This window comes from Myotis daubentonii, chromosome 12 (assembly GCF_963259705.1).
Source record: "Myotis daubentonii chromosome 12, mMyoDau2.1, whole genome shotgun sequence".
Lineage (NCBI taxonomy): Eukaryota > Metazoa > Chordata > Mammalia > Chiroptera > Vespertilionidae > Myotis > Myotis daubentonii.
In genome coordinates this window covers 39,066,428-39,092,915 of record NC_081851.1, presented here as the reverse complement: position 1 = coordinate 39,092,915, position 26,488 = coordinate 39,066,428, and the positions used below count along the sequence as shown (strand labels likewise).

At 42.9% G+C, this 26,488-nt stretch overlaps 1 protein-coding gene across 1 annotated transcript in view; it reads left to right on the top strand.

Annotated features, from left to right (window-relative positions):
- Positions 1–1,780: 1,780 nt before the first annotated feature.
- The window catches only part of ANTXR1 (ANTXR cell adhesion molecule 1), a 220,469-nt gene continuing 195,761 nt past the window's right edge, over positions 1,781–26,488 (top strand). Inside the window, exons 1-2 of the mRNA XM_059659574.1 lie at positions 1,781–2,334; positions 23,825–23,896. Of these exons, the coding sequence (XP_059515557.1) occupies positions 2,183–2,334; positions 23,825–23,896 (224 nt within the window). The 5' untranslated portion in view covers positions 1,781–2,182. The remainder of the gene's footprint in view (positions 2,335–23,824; positions 23,897–26,488) is intronic.

Sequence of the window (26,488 nt, the reverse complement as noted above, 5' to 3'; positions counted from 1 at the left end):
TGACTTGGGGTTTCTTGTGAGGTTGTAGCCAAGATGTTGCCCAGGGCAGCAGTCATCTGAAAGCTTGACTGGGGCTGGAGAATCCACTTCCAAGATGAATCATTCACGTGGCTGGAAAATTGTTGCTGATGTCAGCAGGGATCTCAGTTTATTGCTACACTAGAGGCCCGGTGCACAAAAATTTGTGTACTGGGTGGGGGTTCCTCAGCCTGGCCTGTGCCCTCTCACAGTCTGGGACCCCTTGGCGGATGACCATCTGCTGGCTTAGGCCTGCTCCCCAGGGGATTGGGCCTAAGCTGGCAGTCAGACATTTCTCTGGCAGCCCAGGAGCCCTCTGAGGATGTTCACTTGCCAGCAGGGAGCAGGCCTAAGCTGCAGTCGGACATGCTTAGCACTGCTGAGGAGGTGGGAGAGGCTCCCACCACCACTGCTGTACTGGCAGCCGTCAGCCTGGCTTGTGGCCGAGCAGAGCTCCTGCTGTGGAAGGGCACTGACCACCAAGGGGCAGCTCCTGCATTGAGCGTCTGCTCCCTGGTGGTCAGTGTGTGTCATAGTGACCAGTCATTCCCAGTCTTTCTGCTATTAGGGCCAATTTGCATATTACCCTTTTATTATATAGGATGGACTTTCCCATAGGGCTGCTTGGGTGACCTCATGACATGGCAGTGGGCCCCTCTCCTCCTGAGCCAGTAATCCAAGAGAGCAAGAAGGAAACCACAATGACCTAACCTCAGAACTTACACACCTTCCTTTCTGCCATATATTATAAATTGCACACGGATCAGCCTTATTCAGTTTGGGGGGCCGTGGTGAGTGAATACTAGGCAATAAGAAACATTTTGGAGGAAGGCTAGTGCAATGCATTACAATCTTCAAAACTTGTGACAACAAAATTATTGTTCAATGGGTTATTCCAAGACAGTAGGATTCCATGATACATAAGGTGGGGGAAACCACCATGGATGGTCACATCAGGGAGTGAGGGACTTAGAGGGTCACAAGTGAGGGGAAGATGTGTGTCTGGAGAAATCGTCCTGAAAAAGGAGTATGCATTGAGGACTCCTGCCTGGAACCGGGGCTCAGGGGCCACTGTAAAGAGGACCTCTCACTTTAGAAAGGCTACATAAGACGTCCCTGCCAGTCCCAAACTGTTCGAAAGGTCCATACCCTTGTAAGCTGTTTATTTCCTCTGTCCTACATCAACGATAGGGTGGAAAAAGGTCAAAGTTCATAGGCTGAAAAGCATTACCACAGAATCTCTAAAGTCTGGAGATGGAGATAATGTAGAGCGCTCAGTCTTTCCATGCTTCTCTGTGGGACTGTTCATGCTGTTCTCAGCCACATGACTGGGCCCCAGCAGTCTCTTTTATGATCTGCGCTAAGAGTACAGTAAAGTCACTCGGGTGATTCGGATCACAAAGGCCCCCGTTCTTCTCTGCTTAATTTGCACAGTGACTTGTTTGCAAAGGCCCCAGTCTGGGGGTGGAGGAAATAAGTTCTCATCCAATGTTTACAGTGATTATCAGAAGACCCAGCAAAGGAGAAGAAAAGGACAGGGGCCGGGGTGGGGGAGAGGCTAGACTCAGAATGGGAAAGAATTTAAAATAGGGAAGAAGCAATGGGGGAAGGGACAGGGACGGGAAGGGAAGGGAAGGTGCGTGAGAAAAGGAAAACCCGCTCTCACGAACGCCAAAGAGCGCTTTCATCACCTTGGGCCACAAGGTGGCACCCTCTGGACTTTCTTCCCCCATCCAAATAAGAAACGGGGCAGAGAGGAGGGAGTCAAGGCAAAGCACTCCCCCGACCAAGAACAATTTGAAAACCCACCCCATAATATTTAAAATCTGGGACAAAGAACCGTCTGGACGGAACTGCTTCAATTGCAAAACCTCAGCGCAGCCTCGGGAGCGCCCGGCGGGCCGGAGTCAGAGCAGCCCCTTTAAAAAAGCGGAGTACAGTATTGGGATTCTTGAAACCTGAAACCTAGAAACAGAATCGAAGCGGAAACCAGAAGGAAAACCTTGAACTCCTCCAGACAATTGCTTCCGGGGAGTTTCGGGAGAGCGTGGGGGAATAAAGGGCCCGAGAGGAGGGCCCCTCGGATGGCGCGTCCCTGAGGGTCCTGGCGAGTTCGAGGAGCGTGGGAAAGAGAGGACCCTACCCTCTCCCTGGGCTGCAGGTCATGGCCACCGTGGAGCCGAAAGCCCTCGGCACTGGCTTCAAGTGGCTCTCTTTGGCCACTTTTGTGCTCATCTGCGCCGGGCACGGGGGACGCAGGGAGGAAGGGGGTCCCGCCTGCTACGGGGGATTTGACCTGTACTTCATTTTGGACAAGTAAGTGCCCTCAGTTGTTCCACACGAGGCTGAGCTGATGATGCTTCCTCCCGGGCTGGGCTTGCTGGCAGGGTGGCTTGGGGACAGGCGCGCCTGCCCAGGGACCGAAAGGGACCCAGCGCTGCGCCTTTGTCAGCGGAGCGCGCCTCGCATCCTCTGCTGCCGGCGTCCGCGGGGGAGGTGGCCCTCCTGGTTCGGGAGACGAACTTCTTTTCTTCCTTGCTTTCCGTGACCGAGGAGAGTGCCAGGGAGTGTGAGGATGCTGTTGACCTACTACGTTTCTGCCGATCCTTCTCATTTGCTGCAGAAACCTCAGAGGGAAAAGCTTGCTTAGGGGAGGCAGAACTCTCGGGCACCTCTAAAGTCAGGCGTGGGCTGTTCAAAGTCTCCCGGCTCCTTTTAAAAAACGCTGTCCTACTTAATGCATCACCTTTGTTCCTAATAACATAATGCGTGCTGACTGGGCAGTTAGTGGAAATACAGGGAGATTTCTCAGTCTCCCCACTATGGAGCCTCAGACGGGGAAATTCTTTGTTGTGGGCCGGTCTTGTGCATTGTAGGGTGTTTATCAGCATCCCCGGTCTCTACCCACTACTGCCAAGTGGGGATGCCAGGACCACCCCTCCTCCATTCTTCCCCCTCCCTCCTCCCTCTTTCCCACTCTCCCCCGCCCCCGGTCCCCAAGTGGAGACAACCAAAAATGTCTCCAGACGTTGCCAAAAGTCCCCTGCGGGTAATAAACAGCCCGGGACTCGAGAACCACTGATGCAGGCGAATTCAAGTTCTTGGCGATTTGACTGGCGGGCTACCAGGGAGGTGCAGGAGCCCTGGTTTCTTAAGAGAATGGATAGTGGTTAGGCATCTGGATTGTGCTCAAGGGAGAGCGGAACTCTGATCGATTAAACACTTTCCAAATCCCCTTAGATTTGCCAAGCAGCAGGCATTCCAGGAATCTCCGTGCTGCCTACTAATAAACAACTTCTACAATAAAAAGCCCCTCAGAGAGAAGATCCTGCTCCTGAAGAACTGTGAGCTCCCCAGCGCCCGGAGAGGCGCTCGCTGTTACAGTGGTGGGGAGATGAATTTCACAGACTGGAAAGTATTTGGGAATTGGAAAAAAGAGTCCTGCAGAATAAGCTGGCCAGCTAGAAACCAAATGTGCTTTGCAGTTGCCCCTAGAGTTTGATTTTTCCGTAAAGGCTGTTTTGAACTCCAGATTCTTTGGATGAAAAGTGAGATCTTTCTTGCAGATTTATGAGAAGGTGGATACTGAAAATATACTCCAATGTTAAGAAATGGAATTTCTTTTGTTAGTTCTAGTGGCTGGGAGCACCAGCTCACAGGTTCAGAGACTGTCTGGAATCAGAGATCCATCATTGAGCTTTAAAAAACAACAACATTGTGGTTTTTTTTTTTAAAGCCAATTGAGAAGGACATACAGGGAACCTTGAAAAAAATGGACAGAATCACCATGTCTCTTAATGGTACTGTAGAGATACTGTACTCCAGTCCATACTGTAGAGATCATAAATTCTCCCCAAATCAATTTATAAATTGAATTCAAGTTTTCAATCAAAGTTCTGAATGAATTTATTTTGGTGGTGAGAGCACTTTAACAAAATAATTCTAGGTTTATCTTGGGGGGGAGGGCAAAAGATCTAAAACAATGTTGAGGAAAAGAATAGTGAAGAAATGCTTATACCTCTGAATATTGAAATGTATTGTAAAGCAAGTTAATAAAAAAAGAATGGTAAAAGCCAAAAAATAGGTGGACAGAGTAGAAAATCAAGACATAGCTCCAAGGATATGTAAGCATTTAGAGGAAGTTCAAATCAGTGGGAATTAATTTGTTGTTTTAAAAGAAATGATTCTTGAACAATGGCTGATAACGTGGGAAAAGAACAGGTTATATTTATACTTTACACCACACATCAAAATGAATTCCAGGATTGAAAATTTAAATGTTTAAAATGAAGTGATGAAAGAACTAGAATAAATGTTAGATGAATATTACTATAATCTTAGTTCTATAGTTTTTAAAACAGGGCAGAAACAACAAAGAAAACTATAAAAAGATTTAAATATATTAAATTTTTAAGTTTCTATAGGTTAAAAATGCTATAAATAAAAGATAATAACCAGTTGTAAAAACTTTTGCAATGCAAATTACTCTTTGAATATATATAAAAAGCAGTTTTTAAAAGATCATCCCAATAGAAAATAGGAATTACTATATAAATAATTCACAAAAAATATGTATCAAAGGCAAATAAATTTAAAAGTTCAACTTTATTAGTAAGCAAAGAAATGAAAAATCAAGATATAATTTGTATTAAGCTGGCAATTTTTTTAAAAAGAATAACAATATTTAGTGTTGGCCAACTTGTAAGAGTAGGCACTGCCATATTTTACTAAGGAAAATATAAATTTGTACAGTCTTTCTAGATCTGTGCTGTGCAATGGAACTCTCTGTGATGCTGGAAGTGTTCTTTATCTGTGCTGTCCAATATGGTAGCTACTAACCCTATATGGCTGTTGAACACTTGAAATGTAATTAGTGTGATTGAGAAAGTGAACTTGAAGTTTAATTTAACTTTAAATAGCCCACATATGGTTACCACATTGGATAGTGAAGACAAGAATATAATTTAGCAACATTTAGCAAATGCTTTTATAAATAGGTTTCTGCTTTTTCATCTCGCAATTCCATATCCTAAAGAAAAAAATCCAAGAGTCACATAGAAGTGCCTATATGTGTGATCATGGCAGTGCTATTTGTAAATAAAGCTGAACATTAACTAAATGTGAGATGTTTTAGGAAAAATAGCTAATGCTCATAATATACTCTTAGGTGAAAATACAATTGCCAAACATTATATACATTATAATTCTGCCTTTGAAAAAAAGCTTAACAGATGCCTATATTTACCCAATATGTAATAGCATTTCTCTCTAGAATATTTTTCAATTCTGTTTTTATGCTTTTCTGAATTTTCAAAAGTAACAATGAACATGTTACCTTTATATTCAACAAAAATAAATTACTTTGAATTTCAAAAAAAATCATTTCAAGTGTGAGGAAGATCTCTAACTAGTGTGCTGAGCTCTGAGCCTCACCATTGTAGAGGATGCTGCTTATTCCACATATAATCCTGGAATAAATTTCTAAATGTGCCATGTCATTATGGACCCAAAACTGCTTTGGGAAACAAATTGTGGGGAAACCTTTACAGGTACCTACTTTACATTTACCTGGACCCCTCTGACTTCCTTTAGTTGTCCTATTGCCTGAAGCGAGGGATATGGTGGTGCTGAATGAAAAACTTGCTAGGACAGCTACTTTTCGGTAGCTAGGGCAAGCGCTGCTGTCCTGAACTTGCAGATGAGAAAACTGTTCAAGCTTTGTCAATTCACTGGATGAAGTGACCTACCCAAGAACCTAGGATTGATTAGATCATGACAGAGCTGGGACAATGTCTGCTCTTGATTCCCAGCCAAGATCTAGCTTGCCATCTGCATCCGGGCGAATTTCTCCGATTGTGGAGCCCAGAGCCAGGAGATGGGCCAAAAGGTAGTGATAGCTAATAGGCCCCTGGGTGAGCCCTAAGGACATGGTCTTCTCTTCACAGATAAGAACTTCCTCAATTAGTGCTGTCCAGCACCCAACCACAGCAGAGCAGACAGAGAAAGAATGTTAACTTGTTTTCCCTGGGGCCTCTAAGGTCCTTTGTCCAGCAAGACATTGTCTTCAGGCTGAAGCCAGTGGGTCACAGGGCCCTGAATTCGCCTTTCTTCTCCCCACCCCTCAGCTCCCTTTTCCCCAGTGGATGGTTCTCTTCTTTTTTATGGCATTGAATCTCGGCTCATTTCAGCTTTAAGCAGGATGCATCTCTGGCCTGGAAGGAACCCAGATTATACATTTAATGGAACGTCATGTTTTCTCAACCAGGAGCAAAAGACTTTATAATGACAGCCTAGGCTACCACAGTAACACAATAGGGCATTATTAGCGGCTTTGGCGATGGGGTTGGTGGACTGAGCTTCACAAGGCTTTATACCGATGGAATTTCATGTTCATTTAAACATGCTTTTCTGGTTACAGTCAGGAAAAGTAGATTGCTGGAAATTCAATCAGGGATTTGAAAATTCAGAGTTGAAAGGCCTTTATCCAGAGAAAAACAGTCAAGGAGCTTCCTTTAAGTCTTCCAGCGGGTCCGCTAAGATTAACGCACTCCGTTGACCAATACACAGACATAACTGTACCTCTCCTCCCTCTCACAGGGCTCTTCTGCTACTGCACTGTGTATTTATGTATCATATATCGGTCTGCTTTATAGAGAGCTATTCATCATTTAAATGGAAAAAGGGGATTCTTCACTGTGTGTCTCAGGGAAGTGCTGGCTATGTTCATGTGTGCCCTAAAAACTTTGAAACTAGAATGGTGGCATGGAGATTAGAAGGAATGGAGGAGACATTGAGCTGGAGGGTGACAGTAAGCACTGAATAGCTTTATTTATAGGACTTGCCAAAGCCACAGCCTGTCACCCAATAAATCCCTACATTTGTAAAGGCCCCCCACAGGCTTACCAGGTGCTCCTTCGCCATTAGAGCCTCCATACCCCTCCCTCTGCCACTTCCTTTTTGTCCAGCACCAATTTTCTCTTCCCCTTAACCCCACACAAGGGGACCTTGTCTTGCCACTCAGAGTTCCAAGCCCAGGACCCACCACTAGATAATCCCCTGTCATAATGAGCAATCATTACTATGCGTTATACTTCAGGACCATGGTCATTAAACAGATTTTTATAACATTAGGCTGGGAACCTCACTACCAGGTATAGTATTGTTTTTCTGGGAAAATACCTTCTGGATTCGCAACTACTAACTTATAAAAGAAATCTTTTGAGTCAGAACTGAACTCTCCCAATACTTATGCCATCTCACAGATGTGCCAAACAATATTGTTTGGTAACTAGCACTACCATCCTTAACTTACAGATGAGAAAACTGTTCAACCTTTGTCAATTCACTGGGTGAAGTGAGCTACCCAAGGATCTAGGATTAGCTCATGACAGAGCTGAGATGATGTCTGCTCCCGATTCCCAGTCCAGCTCTTTCCACTCATCACTGCCCAATGCAGTTGGGTCATAATGGGAAGCACATGTCAATACAAGTAGAGGTACTGGGTGAATTCCTGGAATTAAAAATCCCTGCATCAGAGTTTCAGTAAATGATGATGTATAAGGCAATTAATATACTTAATTGAAGAACTACCACTCTGCTCTTAAGTCAGCTGTCTTTGATTGAAAGTTTTAGGACTTGAATCCCCTGCCCCCCACCTCCACCCCCACCCCAACTCACAAAGATGCTTCCAAGATCTGGAGGGATGGATTGGATGATTATGATGCACTTAAAGGTCAAATAAATTAGTGATTTGTTCAGATTGAACCTGATGGAGAAGGGAAATTCAACTTTGTTGATGTGTAAAAACACACCGATTCGGTTGCTTGTTTTCAGGTATGCTTTGGAAGAGAACTTTGGGTAGTGAAAATGTGACATTGGCTCTGAATAAGGGAAACACAGGGTTCATTAGCAGGCACCTTTAAAATGCTACAATAATGATTCTAAGAGGCATCAAGAAAAAAAGTGTTCAGGGGCCAGGAATGTGTGTGTGTGTGTGTGTGTGTGTGTGTGTGTGTGTGTGTGTGTGTGTGTGTGTTATTGAGATGGATTCTATGGTTAGTTTTAAATGTTCCTCCAATTAGTTTCTAGGTTTGGAGAGGACTTATCAGGCCAGGTAATAGTTGCTAGAACTGCCTACAGGTTGGAAGGTTTGGCATATGGGTCAAAAATAAGGCAAAAGTGTTTTTGTTTTGTTTTGTGTTTCTGTCTGGATCAGTCAAGTAATTAGCTCCAGTTTCCTTAGCTGTGGAGACCTGGTAACACTCAGTGTCAAGCTGAGAATAGAACCCAGGAGTGTTGGAGGAACGCACCCGTCCTAAGATAACCTGTAATTATCTCCAAATGCTGAAGGACTCCCAGTGGTCCAGGAACAAACTCTGGCATCCCTTAGTGAGACTTGGCTGTCACATAAATGCTAATTTAGAATGTTTGTCTTTTTTATGTGTGACCAAGTTACTAGATTTCTCCTCTCCCAGCCATTACTCGCCAACAAAAGACTAAGTGAATATTTGAACATTTCTCACATGTTTCTCAGACATGCCAGGTTCATAATAAAAAAAGTAATTAGATTTCTTCAATTTGGTTGAGTTTATTCTTTCACTCATTTGTCATAAATATCTCTCAATTCCAATAACAAATATGCAATCTATTAAAGGCATGGATAACACTATGCCTATTGCAAACAATGTCCTGTTCTGAGAGCTGCAAGGGATGTAAAAAAAAAAAAAAAAGCAAGAAGCAGTCCCAGACTTCTTACTTTTTAGACAGAAGGATATTAGAAGGACTCCAGGCAGCCAAAGCTAAAGGCTACAATGGGGGTTTGGGTGAGGGGGCTGGCAGAGAAAAGTTTAGATCAACATCAAGAAGAAATAACAAGTAACGTTTACTGAGTCCTTGTTAGCTTCCAGGCACTGTGGTAAGTGCTTTGCCTGTATGATCCCATTTCCTCTTTGCAACCACATAAGGTCAGTAAATTCATCATTTGACACATGAAGACACTGAGTTTTAGAAAAGTTACTCAAGGTCACTCTACGTGATGAAACTCAACCTCAAACCCAAGCCTGACTCATGATCTATGCACAAAGATAAAAAGATTCTTAACTTGCAAAAGAACATTGAATCAATCAGGGTAAGTAAGGTTATGCTGTGGTAACAAACAATCCCCAAAATCTCGATGACACAAAACAACCAGGTTATCAACTTTGCCTAGCTACATGTGATGAGGATCAGCAGGGGTCTGCTCATTAGTTGTTCGGGGAGCCAGGCTGGTGGAGACCCCTTCTCGATGCCTGTTTCCCTAGGCTGCAAGGGAAGAAAATGCCGGAGGGTCTCTGGCTGGCAATGAAATGCTCCAGCCACAAGTGACATGCCTCCTTCCACTCACAACCCATTGGTCAGAACTAGTCACATGGAAAGAAGATGAACATAATGTCATTCTTCCATGTACTTAAATGGAGAAGAAAGCCAGACATGGGTGGGCATCAAAAGCCACTACTGCAAGCATATAATTATTCACTGCTTTGGCCTGAGTAAGCAAGAAGGGAATAGTCATGAGAGGTCAAGAGATAAGAGTCTTCTACCATATAAAAGAGTTTGGAGCTATAAGTCTTAGATATACTTCGCAAGGTGGAATTACTATCAGACATGACAGTTCAGATCCACCCATGAGGTAGTGAGGGCTCCTGTTCTTTTCCTCGCTTCCTCATTCCTTCCATACTTTAGATGAAACATTCAATGCAGTGGGCAAAGGTTTAATTAGATGAAATGGGAGGAAGAAATGGAGATCAGACATGCTTCCCTGCTACCTGCATGTTACAGGAATGTATTGGAAAGCTAAGACTCTCTTTGCCCATAGTCTGTGGCATAGGAGGGAATTTGAAAGGCTGGGAAGGAAGAGCAGCCCCTGGAACTGCAGCGGCTGAGCCGACAGGATGCCTGAATATTGCAGAGGCTGATTCAGACAGAGTTTGCGAATCTGGGCTGCAACTAAATTTCTGAATAGGAGTGCTCTAGGCATTTTTGGTGGGACAATTTTTCACTGCAGGATGCTTAATCTTTCTGATATCTGCTTTGTCAATGTTATTTGTCTTCTTGGTCAATGAGAAAACCAATAAATAATGCCTATACGTTTGTTTTTAAATACCCTCCCATGAAATGGTACCACCCCAATTGAGAACCCCTAACTGACAGACTGCAGAGTAGAGCAAGGCAAGCCAATAATGCTGATTCCTAGCATCCCAGGATTACATCTGAGCAAGAGGAAGGAGGAAGGCTTTAGTGATCATTAGGCCGGTAGAAATTGTAGACCTTGGAAAGGAATATGCTACACAAGTGAATGACGTCACCATGAATCCAGCCACTTAAGCGGAGGATCTGGGAGAAACCCTCTTTCTCATACTGCCTGATCCTATCTGCTCCCACATTTATCCTGTGTCTACCCCATTCTCTGCTTCATCATTGCCTTAGTTCTTAGCTCAGGCCATTTCTCATCCAGTTCACTGAAACATTCTCTAAATTGGTCTCTTTATGTCTTTTCTTAGCTATCCCCCCCCATACCAAAATTGACCTTTTTAGAACACAAATTTAACCTTCACATTATTTTCCCTAATTCTTTAATCTTGAAACACCTCCAAAGCTCTTTAATTTTTTTTTAATCCACTACAAAAGTTTACTATTGATTAGGAAAGCCTTATAAGTTTTTGGAAGAACCTTCCCATCTTTAACATTACAATGTATTTAATATTGTAATGGTTCTTTTATTGCCTCTAAGGTTATTTCTGAGCAAAGTACTCAAGAACCTTATTGCACAAGCCACTGTATATTTCCTAGCTTTATCTCTTTCCACACTCTGTGGTTTCTAATAAAGCCACACTATGAACTAACCCATTCCCTCTCTTGCCTTTAGCTTTAATGCCCTACATGACTCTTCCTGTCTTTACATAACTGATGTCCTCTTACCCTTTGAGATTATTACTAATACTTGGTGCTCTCCCATCACTAGTTGTGGGCTGCCTGAGGTGATAAAAATTAAAAATAATCACCTCTCGCCCTGGCTGGTGTGCTAAGTGGTCAGAGCATTGGCTCGTGCACTGAAGGGTCGTGGGTCCAATTCCCAGTCAAGGGCACATACCTGGGTTGCAATTTTGATCCCCGGCCCTGGTGGGGCAGTGAAAAATAACCACTCAATGTGTCACTCCACATTGATATTTCTCTCTTTCTTCCTCTCTTCCCCCACTCCTTCCTCCCTTCCACTCTCTCTAAAAATCAATGGGAAAAATATCCTTGGGTGAGGTTTTACACACACACACACACACACACACACACACACACACACGAAATTATCACCTGTCTACATCACATAATTCAAAATCCATTCTTTTTTCAGACTCTCTCTCATCACATATCTCCTGATAAGCAGCATATTGTCCATTATCAAGAAATGGAGAGGAATAACTTCTCGTGATTTTGTCCGTGGGTCATATTTAGTGGCCTTACCATCTTTTCCTCAAACTGGGATGCTCAACCACATGCAGTTCCAATTCTAAGTGGCTGTAGGAACCCCCTGGCACAGGGCTTTGATGGCAAAAGGATTGCGATCAGAATCAGAGCCTTCCTGCCATCATTCCCTACATAAAAGATAATGCAGATATCAGGTTTAAGGAAATTATATAACCAATAACAGTGAAGTATTCTAACTGTAACCGAACACCAGTCACAATAATAATGTACGGCCAAGGGATTACAGAATACCATTGGACAGCCATAATCTAACCATAAATAAACAGATGTATGAGTCAAGACATTCCTGGTCTATGCTTTTTGTCCCAGTATAGCTATTAGTTGCTTCCTATTTTATTCTTGAAAGTATCTCAGTTTAGATTTTAAATGATATGGTCATCTTGATTATTAGCTGCCATAAAAGGCTATCAAATGAACAAAAAGTGTGAGGATTGAAGGCCAAACAGGTGAAGCCCTTGTAAACCTTATTCCATTAAAATTAGCAACCAGTTCAGCAAGCCTGATTCCTTTTAAGTGCCTCAATTTTAAGCTTTTCCTGGTATCCCCACTCCCAAATTCCCATAATCTGTGGAAATTCTCTAGTACTTCTCACTATCTTAGCACCCATCACTATGAATTATATACATTCCATAGCCCCTCCATGGGGAGGCAGTGTTGCACAGGTGTTAAGAGCACAGGCTTAAACAGCAGAAAGGAGATTGTATGAGTTTTGTTGGACTAAGAACATGAATACTAGGGCCAGACCACCAGAGTTCAAGTCCCACCCCTACCACTTACTAGTTGTGTGTCCTTGAACAAGTTACTTTGTCTCTTTGTGAACTCGGTTTCCTCATCTATAAAAGGGGAGCTAATCGAATAATAATATAGGGTTGTTGTGCTCAGAACAGAGTCCTATGTACTCATCGAGTGCTAGCAATTATTAAGTGGAAATGAGTACAAAATGCTCAGCACAAATGCTTGATGCTTAGTAAGTACTCAATAAATGTCAAGTTATAATTTTTAACCTTTATAGATTCTAAAGGACCTACCAGGCTTTCAAAAATCAGTTTGCTGAATCATTAAATATTATATTATACTAGAGGCCCGGTGCACAAAAATTTGTGCACTCGGGGCGGAGGGGGGGTCCCTCAGCCTGGCCTGTGCCCTCTCGCAGTCTGGGACCCCTCGGGAGATAATGACCTGCTGGCTTAGGCCTGCTCCCGGGTGGCAGAGGGCAGGCCCAATCCCTAGGTACAGCCCCTGGTCAGGCTCAGAGCAGGGCTGATTGGGGAGTTGGGGCGCCGCCCCCTGTCATGCACAGAGCAGAGAGATTGGGAGGTTGTGATGCCACCCTCAGTCACGATCAGGGTAGGGCCAATTGGGGGGTTGGGGCACCATTCCCTGTCACACTCAAGGCAGGGTCGATGGGGAGGTTGCGGTGCGACCCTCGGTCACGCACAGAGCAGGGCCAATCAGGGGGTTGGGGCACTGCCCTCTATCACCCACAGAGCAGGGCCGATCAGGGGGTTGGGGCGCCGCCACTCTCACACTCAGGGCAGGGCCGATGGGGAGGTTATGGCTCTACCCCGTCACACAGAGCAGGGCCCGTGGGGGGGGTGGAGGTTGGGGAGCTCCCCCCTACCAGGCACAGAGCAGGGCTGATCAGGGGGTTGGGGCGCCTTCCCCTGTCACGAACAGAGCAGGGTGGATAGGGAGGTTGTAGCCCCGCCCCCGTCACACACAGAGCAGCAGGGCGATCAGGGGGTTTGGGCGCTGCCCCCTGTCACGCTTATCCCGGTGCCGGGAGGCCTCATGGCTCCGCTGATCCCGGTGCTGGGAGGCATATTACCCTTTTACTATATAGAATAGAGGCCTGGTGCATGGGTGGGGCTGGCTGGTTTGCCCTGAAGGGTGTCCTGGATCAGGGTGGGGGTCCCCACTAGGGTGCCTGGCCAGTCTGCGTGAGGGGCTGAGGGCTGTTTTCAGGCTGTGGGTGACTGAAGCTCCCAACTGCTCCTTTTTTTCTTTTTTTATTCTGGGCCAGCTTTAGCTTGAGGCTTGGCTCCAGCTCTTAGTCCTCGGCGGCTGAAAGTAGGTTTCTGGCCTTTGCTTACGATGTTGCGAATCTACTGGCTGAAGTCCGGAGGTATTTGTTACAGAGTTTCTTAAACTGCAGGCTCAGAGGCCTACAGTGGCAGGTGGGGAACGTTGGTTTCCTCCGTCACTGAGGCAAGCAAGCCTCATGTTAGTTTCAAGCTGCCTGGCTGCCGGCGGACATCTTGGCTGACAGTAAATTTGCATATCTCACTGATTAGCCAATGAAAAGGGTAGCAGTTGTATGCCAATTACCATGTTTCTCTTTTATTAGTGTAGATTTGAACCTACTAAAAATAGATCCAGCAGGAAAGAACAGAGAGAAGCCATATGCTTTGGCAAAAATAAAGGCATTGCTGACTTTTGTAAGTGCTTTGTCTTCAGGGAATCATAAATGCAGAAACTGAAATTGAATGATTTAAAGGGCTTTCTAGGAGATGAGAAAGAAAATTTGTTTCTGACTTCTGGAAAAAAGAAAAAAGCTGAACATAGACAGTTAGCTTCTCCTTTACTGCCTCCTTCACTATCATCTAAAACTGCTCCCCTTCCCCAAACAGAAAGTTTTAAGGAGGCCTCTGGGGGAATCCTGATTCAGGTCTAAAGACAAAGGACAGGACACTGACCTGTAACACACTTGTGAGAAATTCCACCAGAAACAAAGCAGATGGATTGAATTTGAAGGAGGTCAGCCAAGGTCTACTTTCAATTCTGCTTCTAAGTTGTAAAAAAAACATGTAGAGGAAGATTCTAGAAGAATCCCAAGAATAATCCCAAATCTGGAAGTGAGTTGGAGTTCCGAGTGGGAAGAAGAGGGATGAGAACCATCCCCTTGTGCCCTGCTGCCATGTGCCTCAGCATCATGCAGAGGCAGCTGCACTGGGCAGTTGAAGGGGCAGTTTCATCACAAAAGAGTGAGTCCATGAACACCAGGCATCTTTCTGATTTTGCCCTCCCCCAATAAAATCCGGACACATGAAGAAGGGCTAGTTTGCTCTTGTGAGTAGGTCCTTTGGTTTTAGGCCAGTTGGTTTCATGGAAAGTTGTAGCACATCTTCAAGGAACAGAAAATTGCAGTCTTAGTTAAACTCTTCCAGAAAATAGGAAAAGATGAAGTTTCCCAATTTGTTTTAGGAAGCTGGCATATATCTGATACCAATATCTACCAAAGATAACACATCCAGATGCAAAACTTCTGACCAAATTGGAATAAAAACTTAAATCTGAATCAAATATAATCAAAACAAAACTAACAGTGTACTAAGGAATAGTAATACATCAAGGCCAAGTAAAATGTATCCTAGGAATGCAGGAGTACTTCAGTATTTAGGAAACGTATTACAGTAACTCACATCTACTTTGAATGCTGAAGATGAAAACCAAATTATTTCCTCAGCCGAATCTGAAAAGACATGTCTCCAAATACTTGAACGTTCAAAGGATACAGAGGATATGAATAATAATTAATGAGGTTGATTTAATAAATATATTTTGAACCCTATACCCCACAGAGAATAAACTTTCCTTTCAAATGCCCATGAAATATTTATTAGGTCACAAAGAATGCCTCCCTATATATCCCAAGGCACAATTTTTTCAGTCTACATTCTCAGCAATAAATAACAGGAAATGAATAGCCAAAGTACACTAACCCTCAGCTACTAGGGGAAAAAAAATTTAGATTTTTATATTATCTTGTCATGAGGAGGACTGAAAGAAAGTGACTCTCTGAGACGTAGGATGGCAAACTATGGCTGGCAGACTGTTTTGGTAAATAAAATTTTATTGTAGCACCACCACACCCATTTTGTTCAGCTACTATCAATGGCTACTTTTGTGTTACAACAGCAGAGTTGAGTAGTTGCCTCGGCAACCACATAGCCCTCAGAGCCTACACTATTTACTGTCTGGCCCTCCACAAAAAAAAGTTTGCTGACTTCTGGATTAAGAAAACATTTGCACCCCAATAGAAAATGGGCAGAGAATATTGGTACCAAGGTCAGCAGTTGCCAGGGACTTGCACTCAGTTTAATTCTCTGTGTGCATCATCTTTAAATTCTTAATAATTTTTGTACAGGAAGGCCCTGTGTTTTCATTTTGCACTGGGTTCTACTAATCATGTAGCTGCTCTTAATTGATACTCAGCATTTTTAAAATGAAGAAAATCAAATGAACAATAGATATCGAAAAAAAACCAGTGGCTTACAATAAATAAAATCCATCCACATCAAAACGATAATGAAATCCATATTCACTTAGTAAACATACAGATATTTCAGCAGGAGCTAATCCTGAGTGTGGGTGAAGGGTAAGAAAATGAGTCTTTCCTATCTTACTCCCGAGGGTTTAATAGTCATGAGGGTGGGAAGTGAGTTCCAGCAGCTACCAAGTCCTGCACTGAGGTCACTGTGTTCCAAGCAGGATGCTTGTCACCTCATAAACATTAGATTTAATCCTCAAAACGATCTGTAGGAGATAGGTACTATTACTACCTCCATTGCATAATGGAGGAGGCTGAAGTTTTAAACATGAACCATCTTGTTCAGATGTCACACTAGAAGTGGAAGAATAGGAGTTTGAGCTCACATCAGCCAGCCAGTCGGTGCTCATAACCGCTGGTCTGGGCAGTCTCGAGAGTACATTGTCCCACATTTCTGGGGGAGTTTGGTCATAACCACCCAAGACTCTTAGAATTTGTATAAACTTTAACCCAGAAAGTCTCCTCTTGGGAATTTTTTCCATCCAGTATGGAGAAATACAGTAATCAAAAAATACAAATATCTCAAGGTGGAAAAACTTATTCCCACTGTACTAAAATTTATAGAAAATAAGTTAAAGCTGCTTAGCTTATCTTCGAAAGACTTTTCTGCTGGGTGCAAGTGCGGGGAGGAGAGGGGGCAACGTTCTTCCAAACTGGAAATCTTAGTCCAATGCAAGAATTTAAACACTCCGTAAATTTGTCTGTTTAAGTTTGCTCCTACTCCCTTCTCTTGCTCTTACAGATGCATGTTTGAGGGGAGGCTTATTGTGTCCTTGGGCACGCATGTGGAGGGGGCCCCTGACTTCCCTTGTCTGGTCGTGGTCTCCTGGTGGTCATCCATAGATCACATTGGTGGCTTTGGCTAGTGACCCGTAGGTCTCATTTATCACATCTTGATGTACATTGCAATTATGAGAAATACCTTTGGGCGGCTAACCAATTTTCTGTGGTGTTGTTTTTAAAACAACAGTGATAACAATTTTGGGTTGAACTTGCATGAGAGTACCAATAGATATCAGAAAATATTTTTAGACTTTCTTGGGGTGTGTGTGTGTGTGTGTTGAAAAAGGGGAATTAGTGGAGGTGAACGGAGACCATATTTTGCTATAATATCCTCTTGATCTTGAAAAAATACAGTTTACATCTTGAAACATTATGTATACATTACTTACACATAATTGGCCAAAAGTTTCACACAGCATTACTTTCTGTATGCAATATATCGTGATATTTCTATTCTATTCTTTTTTTTTTTTTTTCAAAATGTTGGCAACATCCCACCAAACTGCTTTCCCCAATCACTGATAGTTTGTATTCTATAGCTTAAAAGTCATTGTTTCCATAGCCATCGGTTGGATTGACTCAAAGGGAGATTCCTCACAAGTCAGTAGGGTGGGGCAGGGCACCTTGGGCTGGGGTCTGCGTGACACAGGCAGGAGCAGGGTGAGTAGCCTCAAACTCAAAGTACAGTGCTTACTGGGTTGGTTTGGGTCTGGGCCGGTATCTGAAGAAGCTGGAGTGGAAGCAAGAGTTGAGGTCAAGCTTTTTGAGCAGGAAGGAGGCTTGGCCATGACCCCAGACAGTAATAGGAGGGTTAGGGCTGAAGGCCTGGTCTGGGTGTAGGGTTCCAGCCAGTTAACGTGCAGTGTGAGGTTAGGATGGAGGAAGGAAGACCAAGAAAAAAGCCGGGGAGTGGAGGGAGAGGGCAAATGGACTTGGGGTCTTTCATGGCAGAACTAATTGCTGGTCCCCCTTAAAGGTGCCCGAAGCCGCCATACCCTTCAGGGTTAGTGGGGATCTGGGTGGGTTATTGAGGACATCAGAGACTTCTTTGGGGTGGGGCTAAGGAAAAGCGGGGACTGAGGGTTTTATAATTTCCACCCTTAAAGTAACTCTGCTCTTCCGGATTTATAAGATTCCCGGGTGACGGTTCCAACTATGAGCTCTCTTTTTTCCCTTTCGTTGTCTTCTAACCCATGTGCAAAAGAAGGGGAAACAGTTCAAACTCAATTAGGCCCACTTGATTTTGACTCTGGTGTTGTGTGTGGCTAATGGAAAGAGCCTGTGTTTCTAAGGAGCTTAACCACAGGGAGGTTTGGAAACTCACATAAACACAAAAGAATGTATTTTAGACAACAAATCAGACTGAGACTCCGAGATCTTATTTTTCTTCTACTCTTTGCATATTAGACCCTTGGAAGTAATTGAATGGCAATCTGAAGGCAAAAATCCCTCAGCAGGAACACACAGTGCATGCAATGAAACAAAAATTTGTTGACTTCTTCTTAAAATATTTTATTTATTGATGAGAGAGAGAGAGAGAGAGAGAGAGAGAGAGAGAGAGAGAGAGAGAGAGATCTATGGTTCCACTTAGTCTTGCATTCATTGGTTGCTTCTTGTATGTGCCCTGACCAGGGAACCAAACCTGCAATCTTGGTGTATCAGGATGACGCTATAAGCAACTAAGCTTCCTGGCCAGGGCTGTTGACTTCTTACCACGTTCCAAACACTGGAGAGGGCATCAAAAAACAAAAAGAAGTAAGAAATGCTGGGGCTTTCCCCAGCAGTGACCTTCTTGAGGGACTATCACTGAGGACTGATGGCTTTGCCTCCCTATGATCTGGGAAGTCCTCAAAGCCAAGACGGAAGGTGTGGGAAGGTGTTGACTCTGATTTTGAGTAGACCCAGGTATACTGAATGAATCTTCCAGCACAGAGCTCTGTTCACTGTGTTCAAGCAGAATTCCTGAGAGGTTACTTGAATTCCAAGTTTTGTTGAGATTTATATTTGTGGACACAAAATGCCGAGAAGGGACCTGGACCCTGCTACCCAGCTGGCCCATTGGGCTAGAATTATATTTGAAGCAGGATTTAATTGAGTCAAATATCAGGGACCTTTCACATCCACTGATTTCTAAAATGAGCATTTCAACTTTCTGTGGCTATGGTTTGCTCAGCAGTTGTGTGTTAAAACAAATTATAAAAAAACCAATCCACAACAGAGTCCAATGGAACATTTCCCAGCACCACTTATATTTGGATTATGAAAGAGTTTTTATTTTTTCCTTGGAGCTTCGGTCACAATGGCTGGGAGAGCCATTACTACCTGAAGAGAACATCAGGATTCCATAGCTGGGATTTTAAGATCATTAACTCTTAAAATGGTTGGCAGATAAATGAGATATTTTACACATTGTAGGGTGGAGAGATGCTGGAATTGGATCCATTCTCTGCCACTTCCCCAACCAACACCCTACTTCTGGCTGTGACCAGGAGTCCACTTAGGTCCTCGGGGTTGAGAGAAAGCCAAGGGTCTGAACATGGACACACCACCCTGGATTGATTATTCTGGGAGTAGCTACTAGGGCAGTTTTCAAAGCAGAAAATCAGTTTACAAGGCAGAGTGCAGATGATGCACGTGTGTTTTAACAGAAAGTCCAAACTGAGTCCAAGGCCCAGCATACCCACCCCCGTGGGAGAAGGGAAGGAGGCTGATTGAGGTGCCAGTGGGCAGGTGCCAGAGGCCCGGTGGATGAGGTCATTAGAGTTCAGGGTGGTGGTGAGACCGAGGAGAGGACTGTGGCACCAGGCAGGCAAGCAAGCCTCTTGCTCTTGCGGATTTGAGTAAAAGAAATAGAAGCAGCACCCCCATCAGGGCTCTTTCCTTTTCCTTGTGGTGATTTGATCTTGGGGAAGACAGCGCATGGGTTAAGAAGGCTCAGTAATAAGGACTAGAAGAAGTCCAAGGTGCAGATCTAGATAATCCTATACTCGGCCCCTTTAGTAGCTGAGGCCCCTTGGGATCTCATGGTAACCCAGAGGACACAAAGCCAGTTTGGTTCCCAGAATTTTAGATTATATTTACCCTCAATGCTTGAGGGAACAAGCTATGTACATTTCAAGTGTGTCCCAGAGGGGATATATTTTGGTCAAGGCTTACATAATTGTGTAAAGAGTGATCATGTGTAAATATGAAACAAACCTCAACTGTAATAGGGCAAGTCTGATCAGAGTTAGAATGTGTGAAACAAGCTGGGCAATACCTCCTCGCCTGTAGTTTTGCCTTGGAGGCCTCGTTTTATTTTCTTCTTGAGAAACTACAGCACCTACCCAGTAACAAGAAAGTTTTCCGGATAGATCTAAATTTTTCTCAACACCCCAGTATATTTCTTGACTCTTTCCCTATATCTAGCATCAGCAAATCAGATGGATACCAAAATTGCATAAATTTTACATGTTATTCAAAAGAATAGTGAAAATGAAATGTTTTAAGACGAAAGAAAGTGAATGGTTATGGGGTGATCCTTTTTAATAAATAAAGGAATGCAGGCTGATTTGTGGCTGTGAAATAGAGCTAGTCCTTGAAACAAAGAAGTAGTAAACCCAGAAAAGATGGACTCCAAACGCTCCTTAAGCTGAGAGTCAGGAAAATCTCTCAATTTTAGTTCAAGTCCCTATTTCACCAACACTTTGCCTCCCCTCCCAGTATAATCCCCTCAATGCACAACTTCTCTGCTGATCGAACTCAGGATGGAGGAGGTATGGGGATTTTTTGCAAATCAAAAGGCATCTGATAGTCCCTCTCAGTAACCAAACTTTTAGGTAGTGCTTATCCTGGTCATGTGGACGAAAGCACAGCTTTGCACTTCAGAAGTGGACACAGATGACCAGTGTCCAAGGAAATCTCTTGATTCCAGTGGAAAGGAGTTACAGAATTCTGGATTGGATCATGGCTTATAGTCCGTCAGTCATGTGGTGCCTCTACCGAGGCACGTGCACAGCACTGGGCCATACCCAGCAGACTCTCACCAGGACCCCCAGGACCAGAGCATCTCTACCCCATTGCTGAAGGAGAGCAGCTGGGACAGGTTTTTGAGATTTAAAGTATACAACTGAATGCTTTCCAGGATTATGGCTGAGATTCTAATGAATGAGGATTTCCAAAACATTAAAAGCCCAAGGGTAGTAGATGCAGCTCTGTTAAGCTCTTAGGAGACTTGCAGCTGCCATGAAGCTCAGAGGTCTATCGCTGATGATTAAGTAGGCGCATTTGCCAAGGAGCTGTGCTCTAGAATTAGGGCCCAGCTGCGAAGGCTCCTCAGGTTCACATAGGGTCATGGGAATTGGCGGGAGTCATGTGAGCCCAAACCCAGAGTATTTAACCAGACGAGGGAGGAAGAGGTGACGTCAAGCTGGCCAAAGATCAGGACCTTCCATGAGCAATAGAGGTTTCTCCTCTCCGTGCTCTTCTTTCATCCACTCCACAAACAGGTAGATGCTGGAGAGGTAAATATCCCTAAGACCCCCACAAGGGGAGCTTGACAGAAAAAGTGATTGCAACCTAATATCAGAGGTTGATGGCTGAGAGACAGACATACACTGTGCTCTGAACGCAGGAGCAGGGACAATGAGCCCCATCTTTGTTGTCAAAGGCAACAGGCCGAGACTGAGTTGTGTCTTGAAGAATGAGTAGGAGTTTGCCAGTGTGGACATTGAGTGTCCCAAGCAGAGGGAATATGTATAAAAGCTTAGGGACAGGAATGGAAAAGGTTTATTGGAAAGGTTTATTCTTGACAGGAGGGGCCTCCAACACTCTCTCCACCCTGACCTCTTTCCCCATCTCCCAGCTTCTCACCCCCTACTCTATGGGCTGCTGCCACATGAAACTGCTGGCTCTTCCCCGAACAAGTATTTAAATACAGGGTTGGGGGAAAAGTAGGTTTACAGTTGTAATACAAATAAATAATACAACAATTAATAAATAACAGCACAAGAATGAACTCTGTTTCACTTATAACTGTAAACCTACTTTTGCCCATTCTCTGTGCATTTCTATATTTACTTTTCTAGAAGAGTTGAATGGTTTTTCAAATACTGATTTACCGTCCTTCAGGGGATTGCCTGATCTGATCCTTTGTCTATTTTTTCTATTTGCCTTTTAAATGTTTACTTGTACCAATTATTTACATATCCTGGACACGAATCTTTCGCCTTTTATATTTGTTGCAGACCAATCTTCCCTCACTCTTTTCTTATCTTTGAACTTGTGTATGGCATATTTTGTAATTCAGGATTTTTGATACTTCTGGTAGTCAAAACATCCTTTTCCAAAAAAGTAATTCCTACTTTCTGCATCTGGTCGAAGAAACCCTTCATTAACCTGATGACATAAAAATCTATAATTTGCTCAGTGAATTTAAAGGTTTGTCATTCCCATTAGGCTTTAATACATCCAGGGTTACATTTGGTAGGAAATTGTGAACCAATTAGTTTTTCCCAATTAGCGATACATTGTCATGGCATCATTTATTCAAAGGCTTATTCTTCCTCCTCAATTTGAATCACCTCTTTCACTATATAGCAAGACCTCACACAGGTTGAGGTCTAGGTTCTCTGTTCTATCCCATTGGCTCTGCTGTATGTCATGTATTCTACATATGGGGTCATTATATCTGATAGGGCAAGCTTTCTAATCTTGCTCTTCATTTTCACAATTGCCCTGATGACTTTTAGATCCTTAATCTTCATTTCATTTTTAAAGTCAGTTTTCTAGTTTCATAAAACATCCTATCAATTTTTTTCCTAGAATTGAACTTATAGATTAACTTGGGTAAAGTGAGATATCCTTATGATATGGAGTCTTTCACTGTAGAATCGTAATGTTCTTTATCATTTCTGTTCAAATCAGACATATCTGTCTAGTTGAGGGGCAGAGAAAAATAAATTCTTCTCATAGAGCTGGAATACATTCAGTGAGAATTCTTAGGGATTTTGTACCATGGAGAGGAAAGCATAAAATCTACGTTGCACAGATTCATCTTAAATAGTCTAAAACAAGGTAAAATGGTCATAAATACCTCTCTGGAAGTTAAAATTAAGGTAAATGAAATTAATCTGAAACCAATGAAAAATATTTGCAGTAGAAACTGTCAGACTAAAAGGAACAAACTCTAACCTCAACAGTTATTAGCATGATAGGCAGAAATGCAGAGCTCAGCTGAAATAGATCCTTAAGTAAAAAAAAAAAAGAGAGAGAGAGAGAGAGATCGTAGCTTCAGAAAACAGTGGGTTAGAACAGAAAAATCTACTATGAAGCCATTGCAACAAATTGAGTATGTGCACTGTGGAAATAATTATAAGCTAAATTGAAGCCATAATAAATAGTATCAGTAAAACAGAAGTCGACCTTGAGAAAAAAAGAAGCCCCTTCCAGATTTAAAATTCTATAATTCCATGTGCCCTAGAGAATATTTCCCTCTTTCTCCAGTAAGGGGTTTCCTTTTTAATAAATAAAAGGCTGTGTAGGTTTTCTTCTTTTATTTATTAGAATGACTAGTTACACTAGATTTCCTTACATGTCGAACTGTCAATACATTCCTGAAATAAACTTTGCCAATTAATTAATTATTATTCTTTTGGATTCCTGTTGGATTCATTTTGTTAACATTTTCTTTGGAAAATTTGCCCATATATATATATATATATATATGAAATTGGACTGTTTTTTGAGGAGGGGGATTTGTTTATCTGTGTCCACTGCAGCATCTAATTTGTGCTAATCTCATTCAACTGAATTAGAGTTGTTTTCCTTCCCTTATCAAAGGAATAATTTAAATAGCTCACAAAAATAACAGTTTCCTAAAGATTTGAAACTAACCTGTAAGTCTGATTGAGCCCGGCTTTGTTTGCTTGTTTGTTTGTTTGTTTTAGTGTATGAGTGTGTGGCATGGGAATGGAAAGGGGTGGGAAGTCCAGTGAAGGAGTTCCCCTTAACAAAAAATTTAAGAACTCTAACATTAACTCTAAACACCATTTCAGATAATTTCCAAACTTACAGAGTTTCAGAGAATGAGCCCAGTTAATAGATAGGTCCAGTATCAATGAATAATATGAAGAGAAATGATGAAAGGTAAAGACAAATGAATACCTGATTAAGTAACGTCTGCTTTTGTTTTCCTAGATCAGGAAGTGTGATGCACCACTGGAATGAGATCTATTACTTTGTGGAACAGTTGGCTCACAAGTTCATCAGGTGAGAAACACATGCATAGTTCTTTTCCATGAGCAAAACCAGCCTGCATTTGCTGTTCTACAAATTACTACTTCAGGGATGCTTTTTGGCAAAGGTAGACCCTCGGATCTTGGATGAGACTTTGTTTTTATCTTTGCCACATCTTAAAGTGACTATTAGCTTCATGTTTTCAAGAGGACCCCAATTTAGTTGAAAGACCAACATTTTAACCTTGTCCCTCTCTTGCTGAAGAATATATTCTTCTAGAATGATAATTAATATGTTCTTGCACAGTGTATCAAGCTGGAGCAATTGGCTCATTGTAGGAGGGAGTATAGGTATATGTAAAGTGACCAAGTCATCCCAGTTTGCCCAGAATTTTTCTAGTTTTAGCACTGAAAGTCTCACATCCCTCATTCCTGGGCAAACTAGCTATGTGCCCTATCAGGTAGAATTCTCTGAGCATTCTCAACACTGCCTTCCAAGAGAGGACAATGCAGTTTTGAACATCATCACTATAAACCAGTGATGGCGAACCTTTTGAACTCGGCGTGTCAGCATTTTTAAAAAACCCTAACTTAACTCTGGTGCCGTGTCACATATAGAAATTTTTTGATATTTGCAACCATAATAAAACAAAGACATATTTTTGATATTTATTTTATACATTTAAATGCCATTTAACAAAGAAAAATCAACCAAAAAAATTAGTTTGCGTGTCACCTCCGACACACGTGTCGTAGGTTCACCATCACTGCCATTGTAGGGACCTTGGAGGGCCCACTTTCCAGTAAGTATAGACACCCACTAGTAAAGGAAAGGAGGCCACTTCAACCTCCCTGGGATAAACAACTGTAAGAGCTTCCATGGATATGCTTGAAGCCAGCTGTCAAGGTCTTTGGTAAAATTGTTTCCAATTGTAAATTCTAAAGCAGCTCCTCTCATCCTGGCCCATGTGGCTCAGTTAGTTGGTTGGGCATCGTCCTGTGCACCAAAATGTTGCGGGTTCCATTCCCAGTCAGGGCAAATGCCTGGGTTGTGGGCTTCATTCCTGGTAGGGGGCTGTGCAGGAGGCAGCCAATTGATGCTTCACTCTCACATTGATGTATCTCTCTCTCTCTCTCTCTCTCTCTTTCTCTCTCTCTCTCTCTCTCTCTCTCTCTCTCTCTCTCTCTCTCTCTCTCTCTCCTCTCTCCTCTTTCCCTAAAAATAACTTTAAAAAATCTTTTAAAAAATTAAAAAAAATAAAGCAGCTCCTCTCTTGCTGATGGCCCTTGTAAAGTCTTCCAGCCAATATGAGTAACCATACACTTTTTGAATGAAGTTCTTTATCTCAGAAGACAGTTCTTCTCTGAGATCAGGGTGATGACACACATGTTCCCTCCAAATTCAGCTAACAGTCTCAGCATGTACCTGCCTGCCAGTTTGGAGGGAGATGTCCTCTCTGTGATACCAAAAATTGGACGCTGCAGCAGGAAGCAGCTACACCCAGATGAATGAGAAAAACAGATGCTGAGAGGAGAGAGGTGGATGGGGGGAGTTGAGAGAAAGGAAAGAAGCAGATACACAGGTGGCATTAAATGCAAACTATTTAAGAGACTCCTAGAAGCTTAGAATTGAAAGGAACAACCTCCCAACTTATCTACTAGTATTCTAAGAGGCAATCACTCTCAACTTGAATGGCTCTGGTGAGAAACTGCTGCCAGTTGAACAATTCCAGTTTCCAGAAAGGTCTTTTGGTCATTGAGCCAAAATATCCTCTCCTGCACTTTTTTCCATTGATCCTTTGGAGTGATAGAAAACAAACCTGCCTCCAGACACTCGACAGTATCTGCTATGTCTCTGCCCTTCCGGCCTTCTGTTCCCCCTGAAGCAGAGGAGTCTACTGGGAAAAGCTTTGAAGTTAGGCAGGTGCAGATTGGAATCTAAGCTCCATTGTGCAACCATAGTAATTAACTCGGCTGAACCCTAGTTTGCATGTAAAAATTATGGGAGAAAACATGTGCAAACCAACTAGCCCAGCACTCAATTTAGAGTGGGTGCTAGACACTTCTCTTTGCAAGTTCCTTCTGCCATTCCAGACACTTCAGTGTCTTAGAATCAAAGGAAGTTAGAGGGTAGGAATTAGGGAAGCTATGAGACCACATAATCCAATCCTCTCATTTTACAGATAAAGAAACTGAGGACCCGTGTAATTGACATGACCTAACCCAGACCGCGAGGCACTTTCCTCTGTTATCTCCACTGACCTCCCTGGCTATGGGCCCCATCCAAGTGTGGCACCAAGACTTTACTGTCATGCAAACTCCAAGCAGGAGAGACTGTTTTATTGATAGCTGCAGCCCACGTGCTCATAACAGTACCTGACACATAGTATATGATCAGTCAGTAATTTTGAGGAAGTGAATACATTTTGAAAAGGATGGCTGGTTTTTATTGATCATTGTAACAAATAGTCTAGGCAGCTGATACTGCAGAGGGGAAGTTTATTCAATAACAGTGATTAATAACGGTATAAATATATCATTTCTCATTTCAGTGGGATCCTTGAAATTTCAAGTCCTATTATTTGTCTTTATTCTGACCCCCTCAAGTTTTCCTAATAGTCAGTCT